The following is a 12,511-nucleotide window of genomic DNA, read 5'->3' as shown; positions in this document are numbered from 1 at the left end:
GTATTTTTTTTCCTCATGATCCACACTTGACACTTCCCTAACAATGTCGCTTAATTGCAACCTCAGTGAAACATGCGAGCTCAATCAGAGAGGGAGTTTACTGTCGATTTTATGGAAATGCGCGAAAGAGACCTGTGTTAGTTGTAGGGTACACCTGCACTTGTCAACGTACTCAAGTACGCTGGGTAATTGGCTGTTGATTGCTGCCATTAACATGTGATGGCTAAGTGCATCTAATTCCTGTTCCATTTCCACGGTTCAGTTTGATGTCAACGCCCACTCTTTCTCTCAGAGGTGATTAGCCCAGCCTGTGAAAATTGTTCTTTTTTTTTTTTTGTTCCAATCATATAAGGAAAATATAAGGAAGCCTAAGAGGCGCTGTTGTAAACTGACACTTTAGCTAATTTGATTGCCTTTATGGTGAGTAGCAAAGGAAAACATGGAGAATGCAAGTTATCCCTGTGATAAGACAGATAGGGAAAATAATGGTACAATAAGTGCAAAATACAACAGCCCACAAATCTCTTGAAATGATGCTAAATCTAACATTATTGCCGGTCTTTGCATTTTGGTGTATACGCACAGTTTAATACTGACTACAGCAACCTCATAATGGACCAGAGCTATTAGACACAAATCTCCTTTTCAGCGCCTTTGTCTCTGTAGTTGAGGCTGAAATTATTAAAGAGAATGGTGTTCACTTTTGCTATTTGTATCTCCTTCAGTTTCACCACCTCAGGGCGCTGGAGACTTGGTATCCCTTTGAGTTTTAATCTTCTCTTCTGCCCGCATCCTTGCGGCTATTTCATTTAAGTTTTGATATGTGTATTTGACATTTTGTTCATTTAGGCACCCCCCACCACCACACACACACACACACAGACACACAAGCGTAATTTAATTGACGTGCTTCTGCCTTGTTCTGTTTGTTTTGTCATTAGCGAAGATTTCCCGCCACTACCAGCAAGTAAGCTCAAGCAGATATGTATGTACGCGCTTGTATGCACGTGAGGGGTGAAAAGAGGGCGCGCGTGTCTTTAAAGGTACTTTCCAAATCTGGAAAATGCCACGAGGAACCACGCGTAACCTTTTCCGTGAGCTAAGTAATGAAGAAAATTAGCATTTTTGTTTTGTTTTTCTCTTTTTTGCGTTATATTTAGTGCGTACCTTGTAATTCGACAACAGCAACAGTATTATTTATAAAAGGAATACTACTACCACTACTACTAATATTAATAATATAGGTTGAGCCATCCGTCAATTATTAGAAAATAACAATAATAATAATAATTTTAAATAGATAAAGGATACATAATAAACAAAACAGATCCAGTTCCAGACAGCAGTTCCCACTGGTTTTAAATGTCAGGCCGTCGTGCCCCGTGGTGTTCTTTGTCTGAGCCGCTCTCAGATCAGATCTGCAGACCGTCGTCGTGAATGGTGCGCCTGCCATCTGCAGGACACTTTGGGTAAAACATGGATTTGCACTGTCAGTATCATGTAACCAGCCAGGATAACAGTGCTGCTGTTTACTGGTCCTCGTGCACTTTCATGGTAACGGTCTTAAGAGTTGATGTAAATAAACCCAGCCTGGATCCGTGCTTTAAGCAATGCTTTACTGGAAGAAAAGTCAAATCAGCAAAGTTCCAGGTATTGTGTTTTTGTAAAGGTACAGCTTCATTCTTCTTGTTGTAAGCTACTTTATTTTATTGTCACCACCCCCTTTAGGCAGCTGTACGTTGCAAATTTAGCAGCTGATTTCGGTCTTCAGCCAACACTGTGCTGTTCCCTGTAAAATCCACCTTCGTGTTTAGACCTTATGTTCTCACTGTTTTCATCAACATCTATTATCATGCTTCATCTTGGTTTTCAACTTTTCACACACGTGTGCATGTTTAACCTCCACTGGAATTTGTGCGATTTCCTGAGACCACTGTCTGATGCTGGAAGGCCCTTCATCACTGTCCCCCTACAGCAGGGAAGTATCAGTGAGTGAAAGCATGTGCCCCCCCAATCCCCCTGCATGGAATTTCAACCCAATCTATGCATTCAACAAACAAAATGATATCAGTCTAAACGTAAAAAATAAAGAAAACCCTCTTGTTCAACATATATCTGCAATCACCTGTAGAAATGATCTCCACTGATCTGATACTGTGTTTAAACTGGAAGGGATATCACACCTCATGTTTGTTGGACCCGCATATCTTGGTGTCGTTAACCCCCAGAAGCATGAGCCAATAAAAACACAGCATTTTAATACAAAACAAAGCCTCCTTGTATCTCAAATCAGCCAAGTGCCACATAGTCATAAGATCCCATCGCTAAATCTGGCCTATCTAGCCACTGGCTTATGCAACTAATTAACTTCACACACTAAAATTTGAATTTAAATTAACATTTGCAAGATATCATCAGGGGACACAAAGCACCCCACGAAGAAGTTTATGATGGGAAAGAGGGAGAGAGAAAAAAAAAAAAAGTGTACTAGAGGAGGCAATCGGTGAAGTAAGGAGGGCTTTTAGATGAGGGGATATCTCCAATTACAATCCACCGAAACACTTGTCAGCAGTAATGAAATGTTTGCTGAGAGGTTGCTATTTGTGGCTGTTAGATTGGATGATGCTGCTCCACTGCCCCCACTAACAATTATATTCCATGCATAAATTTACTTACCTTCATTTCTATTGTGTGAACCGTCAGCCAGATATACCTAGAACTGTCCAAGGAACCAGAGAATAACGATACACTATAGTGCATGTACAGCGTGTGTGACACTCCCGTTCTCATGGAGCCAAAGAACAGGGAAGCAAAAAATTTAAAATTTTAAAATGTTAAAAAAAGGGGGGGAGGGGGGAGAAAAAAAAACTTCCGCTTCTTTTATTGGTTTTAAAGAATTACATAATGCATTAATCACAGTAAAGACAAACCGGCTTTCTCCGCATGTCATAATTGTGCAAGCTTACAATAAAATTTAAAATTAGATGCAAGATGTAAAACCTTTCTTATTTTTTTCTCTCCTCTGCTCAGCCTTTCAGCTCAATCGTACAGGGAACACAACAGTAAAGCTTTGAAGAATGGATGAACTCCTTTAGCCTTCTCACTTCACACCACTGCCCAGAGTGGCTTGCATACAATCAAGGCTAAAATTACCAATTTGTCCAACACAATCATACGCGTTTTTTGTGTTTAGATCAGCACTTCAGTTGGGAGTGAGTGGTGGGGGAATTTGTAGCTGCTACGATTGGCTATCTGAAACATTAGCCAGGTCCAAATAATTTCATCAGCTGTGCGCAGTATGTATTTCCAATTACAGTGACATCACATAAACCTTATTAGTATAGATGCAACCTGCAACTTGATTTTCCAGTGCATGGTTTTCTCATCAAATTGATTACACAGACTCTGCAAGGAAGTGTACATACACATACAAATCCTTTGCATGTGCTACTGTAGACGAATATATATACACACACGTATATATACATATGTTTTTTTTAAGCATTTGTGATGTTACCCATAAACTGTTAACCAGTTTTAAAGTAACAGCATGGTGCTCATCTTTGCTACTCATTTTTTAAAATCTAAACATGGTTACTTCAGATGACTACAAGGGCCCCCCCCCATAAAAAATGCACCGTTCCCTCTCAAATTTTCCAGGAAAATACATCCGTTTTGTGCAAAATAAACCACCGAGTTCAGATATGCAAGTATCACGGACACAGAGAAGCTTTGCATCCTCTTGCAGGTTCAATTACTGGCCTGTGGCAGATACTGATCCTATTCTAACAGTTTACAATGACTGACAGTGTACAGACCATTCAATGACTTCATGCAAGAGGAGGCAGAGGGTCAACCAATCGCACAGGCGTCTCACACGCTCACTAGACAAATAAAGAAAAGAGAGGAAAAGAAAAGGAAACACTCACGTACTACACCAACCACTTCAGCATAAACTGCAAGTCAGTAACAATAGTGTTGATTATTTACTCTTCTATACTACTGTGTATTGTGCTGTCAGGTCATTTGCAATGAAAACTAACAGGTTATTTAAAACTATAATACATGTAGCACGCCTGTATACAAAAATGAAGCAGAGGATTTCAAGAGAAAAGGAGTTTTAGTCATTTCTTGAGAATTAAAGACATGCTTGTTCTATAATTGGAAAGATACAATGACACTGGGATATCACAGCACACCAAATTGGGAAAAGAAAAAAAAGAGGGGGGGGGGATAAGTGCACATAAACAGGAGTCCCTTTGTTGAACTAATGAGGAGGTAGAGAGCCAATATCCAATTGTTCACTAGTCTGCCCATGTGGACACATGTGGCATCTCAGGTATAAGATTAGAAACTAAAATGTCTTTGTTCACTAACAAAGGCTTGTCTTAATTAAGGGTGACGCGACCACAACAAGCATCACAGCAGGTCAATATCCAAACTTTTCCTTCATTCCTTTCCCTGTTTGCAACCATTTCTAACTACGGCACAAAAAAAAAAAAAAAAAAAAAAAAAAGATCCAGTACTCTGGTGTCAACCAATGCAGGACACAGACAGATATCAGGCTCATTGGTTTCAACTTTGAGGTAGGATCTAGAATTCCGAAATGGGGATATCGTTAAAGGGGCCGAGCCGCAACAGTCGGTAATGTTATGATGCCAGCAGTGAGGGCTGGACAAAGATGTCTCAATGAGACATGGTTGGCCCATTGGAGTAGTGTGTGTGTCTTGGTTTTTGTGTGCACGTGTGCACTTAAGGGTGGGGATTATTCTTATGTTGGGTTATATATTAGAAGAAAAAAAAAAAGTAACTACCTGTACAGAGTGCCCCACATCAAAGGCACTATTTTCCATTAAAAAAAAAAAAAATGCCACCAAAGTTCTGTGCATGAGCTCACCCTGTCTTTGTTAATCACCCAGCATCCTCACCTAAGGGCTACTCACTGCTAAGGTGCCTTTCCTAACTCAAGCATTATTTTTTAGCAAGTCTACAGTAACATTGCTTGCCTCTGACATCTTGAATGGCCATGATATGCATTTTCATTGTTAAAAACTAGATTAACAAAGCATTAAACAGAATGACAGAAATAAATACATTTTATCTCATATAAATATGTGGGCCCTTACGTCCAAATCGATGCACATTTGGGTAAACAGTTCATGAAATAAGCTGCCCTATTAGTTTTTTTGATACTGTAACCTTGGGAGTAGTATGGTTAATTGTGAACTGATCTCAGTGTTTATGAGTCACTAAATCCCACCGGTAACTATCATTCACTGTAAATTCCTGTGTCACGATGTGTTTAGTGAACATTATACTGTAATTTAATTGGAAGCCTTTCCCTTTCACCCCGGGGAGGGGAAAAAAAAAAAATTGATCACATCAAGGAAGTCTGGTCCCTTTATACAGGATAATGTTGATTTAATGTCATATTGGTAATTATGTATATATAAAATGCCTAATACAGACCCCAAAAGGAAACCTGACTGAAAAGACAAGAAGATAAAAGGAAAAATTCAAATCAGGTTCAAAGTTAATATGTTACCAATTTTTCCCACAGGCCTTTTTTTTGTTTGTTTGTTTGTTTTCCCCCGCTACGGCTCAAACCCTGGATTTGTTCACATACGTACAGTAATATATATTTTGTAATCTCTCAACGTCTCTGGCTATGTACAAGCTATACAAATACAGAGCAGGCTGAGGGCCAGGTTTTATAAGCTGTGCAGAGGGAGCAGTTGGTTGGGAAGTCTCCCAGTCTCCCGGCTCCTTCCCCCGCAGTCTGCCCATACAGGTGGCTGTTCTGCTTCACTTGCGATCGTCGATGGTCTTAATGAATTCCACCGCCGCGGTGAACTGCATCCACCAATAGCACTCCTCCCCACTCAGCCGGCTGGCGTAGAAATTATTGATGTACTGAACGGTGGACAGCAGGCAGGGCGGGTTTGCCTGGAGGGGAGGAGACGTGGGGATGGGCTCGCATTAGCCACTCAACGAAGCTCATGCAGCATCATATTTGTAAATATGTAAAAAAAAAAAAAACACACACACACACACACACACACACACACACACACACACACACACACACATATATATATATATATATATATATATATATATATATATATATATATATATATATATATATATATATATATATATATATATATATATATATATATATATATATATATATATATATATATATATATATATATATATATATATATATATATATATATATATATATATATATATATATATATATATATATATATATATATATATATATATATATATACATATATATATATATATATATATATATATATATATATATATATATATATATATATATATATATATATATATATATATATATATATATATATATATATATGCACACACATATACACATATACACAGCTTAGCAGGTATTCAGCGTTATGGTGTTATGCCACAGCATTCATTTTTATGAGAAGTTTTTATGATGGTGATTTTTAATTTTAAAAGTCAACAAGTCATCTAAATTCTTAAAATTAAAGTTGAAGAAATTACATTGTGGTAGTAAAAAGGGAAGAATAAAGAACAGACTCACCCTAATAAGGACGAAGACGAGCACGGGAACAAAGTCGTCTGCTCCAGGGACAGAATCCTCGTTGGCCAGACTGAGGAGATTCATGATGGTGGAACACATCCGCAGTATACACTGGACTTTATCTCGTGGCGTCTTGTATGCATTGATGCTCTTAATCTCGGACTGTGCAGAAGGCCAGGGAGCTTCCTTCAGGTAAACCTACAACCAGGAAAGTTTTTAAAAATCATTAACTTTTAAAGTACCAGTATCTCTAAAGTATCTCCCTTCTTTGGTAACTGAGAAGATGTTAAAAAATAGATATATATTTATACCTCTGGGATCTGAAGAGCTTTATGATTTGCTGTCACAACTTTTGAGAGTCGCTGGATATGTTCATGGAAAAGCCTGTGTGTGGGGGGGAAAAGACAACTGGGTTTAAGACAACAGTGAGAGAATGCAATCTGTCCAACAATAACACATATCAACTTACTTTCACAGCAACAACTGTTTACAGTGCTAAATCGAAACAGAAAGCCAGACATGAATTAAACGTAGTCACGTAATACAACAGAGTTGACCTACGAAACTTGCTTTCATGGATTCCACCACCATATATGAATGCAATCTGTTTATACATGCAATGTTCATACAGGAAAAAGGGGGATATTTACTTAAATTTTGAAATTAGTCACAGGATCCCTACAGGGTATTTTTACACCGGGCCAAAAGCCCTTTAGTGAACTTGTATAAAGGCCAAGATATAAAAGTTCTGCTGTCTCCAGAGTTTCAGTTTTAAATCCTCCTAACAGTTAAAAAAAAAAGAAAAAGAAAAGAAATCCAATACTGCCTAGTGAAGCACTTTGCTTGGAACTGTGCTACTCACTGGTCTCTGAGAATATCTCCATCCTGATTGGGGTAGAAGGCCAGTTTAAAGATGCGGTTCATAACACTGCGTTCGATAGCCATCTGGGCATCCTGCAGCTGGTCCTCGCTTGCATACTGCCAAATGGCATCACGGGCCATGGCGCCGTACAAGTAGCGCAGAAAATCCTCCACTGCTGCTGTCTTGTCGTCGGCTGCTGTGCACCCCTGGAACGCTGGAGAGGAGAAAGTGATTTAAGCCTCGCATCTTCAATAAATGAAATTAGTATCTGTATCCGTCTTGCTGCGCTCGAGTTTGTGGATAGACTTCAGGCACTATAAATACTTGGAAAAAAATTAAAATATTCTACTAACAACAATGTTAAAGTATTTACAGGAATCTCTAATGTGGACGACTAATCAAAGCAAGAATACAGTTCAACTAAATGTGAAAACGTTGAAATACCTTTAATGAAATCGAGCATCTTACACTCCATATGCTCGAGGAGAAGTCGAACACAGACTGTAGTGAAGTAGCGGTTTGCCACCTCCTTGTCTCTTAGCACCCTCTGGAGGAGCCTCTCCAAATGGGCCTGAGAGGTCTGCAGGCCCTGACGACACCTGGTTAGATAGGCTATGTATGGTGCCCGCTTTCTACAGGAAACACAGACAAACACGGGCATTTTATCATTTCCACTGCGTTTCATTACATTAAAAAACTAATTAAAACACACGAATAAGGGTGACTTTCCAAACCCTCCAGATTTACCTGTAATCTTCTGCAATGGCAGCGAGCAGCTTCCTGCAGGTGCGCGCGTCAAAGCGGCTGACGCACCGAGTGGTCTCCTGGATCTGGGCCATCAGGTTCTTATCCTGAAGGTTGATGGCTTCTGCTAACTGGATCTTCAGGAAGCAGACGATCTCATTTTCTGAGAAACAGGAGACAGCAGTGTGCATTGGACAACATTGCTCCCCACTCAAAGGCCTGAAACTTGGTTCTCTCTGGCACAGTCATAACAGTAGGGTCCAAGTGTGTGTGTGTGTGCTACAGCTGCCTACATATAGAGTTGGTGAGATATAATGTCAATAAAAGTACCCAAAGAAGAACGAATAACGTTAAAGTTTATAAATGTAGTAAACCTATTTGATATCAGGTTTTGGTAGAACACCCTGTCCTTACTTTGTATTTCCGATTAAACTGAGATTATTTTACATGGCCACACGTGTATGACCATATTTCACTGAACTTTTCAACATCCCCCATATTTCAACCTTGCCCCAAACCTTCAGAAGGTGAAGTTGGCACAGATTTGGTGTCTTGCTTAAGGACAATCTGAGCAGGATGGATGGTTGCCAACATTAAGGGCATGTGCCTCGCTCCCAATGGAGGTATGTGACAAAGATACCTACACTGTAGAAACTTTTGGTGCTGCTCTAAATTAGTACACTCTAATTTCTTATTAAACAAGTTTTAAATGAATTCCACATCATAATCCATTTGTTGTTGTTTTTTAAGTACTCAGTGGAAATATTCACACAGATCCAGCATGGCAGCATGTTCAGTTTAGTAAAATAAAAAGCAAATGAAATGAAACCAGATATATTAACTATTGGATGTTCAAGCATCTTTACCTTCAGGATCCATGTGATCAGGAAGCCCATTCCGAGTGGTTGCAGGAGCCATGATAGGCAGAGCCACTGAGTCTGCAGAACACAAAGCCAACCTCAACTTCTTCTTTGCATCACTGTGGGGGAAAAAAGCCATATCTATGAATCACATGCATCAAGAAAATTTAAAAGTGTCAGTGTAAAAAGAGCTTGGCTATGTGCTGCATTATGACCTGAAAGAGAACTTTGTTTCGTGCTGTTGTGCCGTCTGGCTGGCTGAGTCTGGGAGATCATCTGCAGAAATGTTCTGCAAAGTGTCTTCTCTCTGAGCGTCATGCACATTGTCCTCAACACAAAGATCTGTTAAAATAAAGAAAGCATAAATATATATTAATTTATTATGTCTCCTGCAGGTGTACCTCTTGTGAATGGATGGTGTTTTGATTTTTTTTCCTCTGCTCCGACCTCCTGCACCATCATAGGAGGCTCCGGCTGTGGCTCCATCACTCGGGCTGATCCTTTTAATGTTCCTGTATTTGTCCAGGATGTCCTCAGCTGCCTGGGCTTGAGTGCTCGTTCTGAGCAACGGGTCATCTGTGAGGGGGAAAGAGGAAAAAAGAATTGGATTCAAATTAAACTCACCGTGGAGGATCTCTGCCTAGCAATCAAGACTGAAAACAAACCATGACTGACCTTGCGGGATATTGTGGACAACTTCATCTTTCTCTTGTTTGTCCCTTTTCCTAAATGCTGCAATTGGAGCTGTGGGGCAGAAACATGTGTGATTAACTAAAACAGAGTGGCAATCCATTCACCTGGTCACAAGTCACCTGTTGACAGCCACTTTTGTTAAGTCGTTGGTGTTTTTGTATGGGAGATGAAAAATCTTAGTGTATAATGCATGGCCTCTACAAAGTATTAGACCAGTGAATGCTTTTAAAAAGAAAAAAGCAAAGATTTTGATGGTAATTCAACCTTTGGCTAAAGCAGAATATCCCAAAGACATACTGTAACTAATTATAAAACAGGTAGTGTATATGGATGTGCATAACCCTACTGATGCTTATTCTATTGACATAAAGGCACCAACAGAGCAGAGTTACAGATGCTAAAATCTGATGACACACACAGGAGACGTTGAGTGAAATATCTACATTCATATTCTGTTTTCGCCAGGGAGTAAAACATGAGTGAATGAATGAATAAAAAACGTAGCGAAACACAGAAAAAGGGGGTGTCGATGAGAAACGTGACTGTGGGAACTCAGGCTACACCGTGTCACATCACAGCTCTACAGTTCTAAAGCAGCACAAAGCAGCAAGGCACGCAGCCGCTGGCTCCAGCAGTAAAGCTAGCTCGATGATGACAGCATGGGAGCATTACCTGGGACTTCACTCTCAGCCGTCCAATACAGCACTGTGAGGAACACAACAGACAGGGTTGGCCTTTCAAGCACAGGCTGCTGCTCTGCGGGACGACTGAATCACCGTGCAGAGCAGCAGGACAAACACAATGGCGTTTACAGAGGTTTGGCAGGAAAGGTGGCGGTTTAGACGTCAAAGCCCTCGACTTTTTCAGTCCTGCATTTTATGAATATCAAGCCAATGTTTACTTAAGAAGTATCATTATCTCAAAGAGTAATAAGCACTCATTCCGTGAAGGCACAGCTCATTATTTCCCAGACAGATGTATGAGAGATGGTTGTTGAGTAGAACTCCAACAAGAGATGTGTCATCTATCAGTGCTGATGACAGAGAGGTCTATCTAATGACCATTAGCTGCTGGCTGACAGCACTGCTGGGAGGGCTACAGCCATACAATCTACACAGCTAAAGCTCCTCTGATGACTGATTAGCTTTGAAAAGTCTATATAAATCTGCAGCTAGTGAGACCTGAGAGAAAAAGGACTGGACACGTCTCTAGAGCAACTTCAAACAACAAGAAACATCATTTTCCAACTGGAACATCAGCAATGGAGTGGACAACATGGATCATCAGTCTCTTTCTCACTTTATAAATTGCTTTTTGCTCTGCTCTTTAAAGTGTGATATTTCCTGTCAGTTGTGATTAAGAGAATGTTTTTTGGGGGGTTTTTTCCCCTCAACCACAAAACATATAAAAGGCACAGTACAATCAAATTGATTTTTAAATGAACATAAGTTCATTTCTCGGCACAGGGAAAGACTTCCAAGTAACCTGTTTCCTTACCTTTGGGAATGGCTGGCACAAAACGTTTCTTCCACCACGGCCTGTTGCGATCAGACTTCTCATCGTCACTGTCTTTTCTATCCTCAACCTTTAAATGTAAATTAGCACATTATAATCAAACATTAGCAGGTGGTTTATTGAAAGCCGACTATGAAAGCAGCCCAACTACACAACAGCTCGTTACCTCTCCTTTCAGGGAGTCCTTGCTGGGAGATGAGGATGGACCTAAGGCGAAGGCCCCGGCGGGGTCGCGCTCTTCGACTGCTACCCGCCGGTTAAGGCCGGGGTCACTCGTGGGCCGGCGACCTGGGCACACGATGTCAGAGCTGCGGCTGCGGACCAGCCTGTCAGGGAACGAGTGGCGCTGCTTGGTGTGTTCCAGCTCAGACTGGGCCAAGCAGTGGGGCGTGAAAAGAGAGTGGCGAGTCTCCTGCCCCAGGGCACTGGCTTCAGGGATGGGAGGATCGGGAGGGGGGTGAGGGGGCCTGGCATAGTGCACTTTTGGCCTCACTATTGTTCCCGTGGAGGAGCCTGAGGTAATAAGGCAAGGGAGAAAAAAAAAAGCACTGAGAAAATATTCAAGAAGCCCTAGTTTTGATTATATTTTCTTTGAGCTTTAAGTTACCCACTTAACAGCTTACTGCACTCATTTCTTTCCCTCCGAGTGCATTTGTGGATCTTTATTTATAGCCCTAAATATACTAATAAAACTCAAGTCAATTTATGAGGGGAAAAATTGCTGCTCTGTACCATAAAAGCTCACCTGTTTCTAAAGAGCAGTCCCTAAACATAACATTCAGGAGAAACAAAAATGTGGGGGGACTGCTAAAGAGAGATGTAGGTGGGAGATGAGCCCTAGGTGTAGGCCACCTGTTCCAAGGGTAGACGCTCTCCTGAAAAGCTTCCAATGGCAGCCTCGTGCCATGAGCACAGTGGGACAAGGGGACAGTGCCAAAGAGCCTGGGGTGAGGTCTCTCAACCTGTCATCCCTTCACCTTGCCACAGACACACACACACACACCCACCCACTACCATTCTTCTCTCAAACATTTCCACCTGCACTACAAACAAAATGCACAGAAGCCAGAACAAAGACTGCTGAGAATAATTTGAGATTCTAAATGATGCCAATGAAGAGATATTTCACTTGCACTTACAGTAATATGTCCAGTAATTGGGGGTTGGAGTAAATTTTGCACAGCTCAAGCTGTTCTGCGATTCCATGACATTATGGCAGGGATTTAATGATACTCATTT

At 40.7% G+C, this 12,511-nt stretch overlaps 1 protein-coding gene across 2 annotated transcripts in view; it reads right to left on the bottom strand.

Annotated features, from left to right (window-relative positions):
- Positions 1-4,101: 4,101 nt before the first annotated feature.
- The window catches only part of gapvd1 (GTPase activating protein and VPS9 domains 1), a 29,475-nt gene continuing 21,065 nt past the window's right edge, over positions 4,102-12,511 (bottom strand). The window contains exons 17-28 of one of the 2 annotated variants that reach the window (XM_031743849.2): positions 11,439-11,785; positions 11,255-11,342; positions 9,740-9,808; positions 9,512-9,640; positions 9,280-9,406; positions 9,071-9,183; positions 8,208-8,367; positions 7,905-8,092; positions 7,461-7,674; positions 6,910-6,982; positions 6,599-6,796; positions 4,102-5,946 (exon numbers count right to left, since the gene is read on the bottom strand). In XM_031743849.2, the coding sequence (XP_031599709.1) occupies positions 5,806-5,946; positions 6,599-6,796; positions 6,910-6,982; positions 7,461-7,674; positions 7,905-8,092; positions 8,208-8,367; positions 9,071-9,183; positions 9,280-9,406; positions 9,512-9,640; positions 9,740-9,808; positions 11,255-11,342; positions 11,439-11,785 (1,847 nt within the window). In that variant the 3' untranslated portion in view covers positions 4,102-5,805. The remainder of the gene's footprint in view (positions 5,947-6,598; positions 6,797-6,909; positions 6,983-7,460; positions 7,675-7,904; positions 8,093-8,207; positions 8,368-9,070; positions 9,184-9,279; positions 9,407-9,511; positions 9,641-9,739; positions 9,809-11,254; positions 11,343-11,438; positions 11,786-12,511) is intronic. The other variant, XM_031743857.2, reaches the window with a different exon arrangement.

Source organism: Oreochromis aureus, linkage group 12 (genome assembly GCF_013358895.1).
Source record: "Oreochromis aureus strain Israel breed Guangdong linkage group 12, ZZ_aureus, whole genome shotgun sequence".
NCBI lineage: Eukaryota > Metazoa > Chordata > Actinopteri > Cichliformes > Cichlidae > Oreochromis > Oreochromis aureus.
This window is presented reverse-complemented; position numbering and strand designations above follow the sequence as displayed.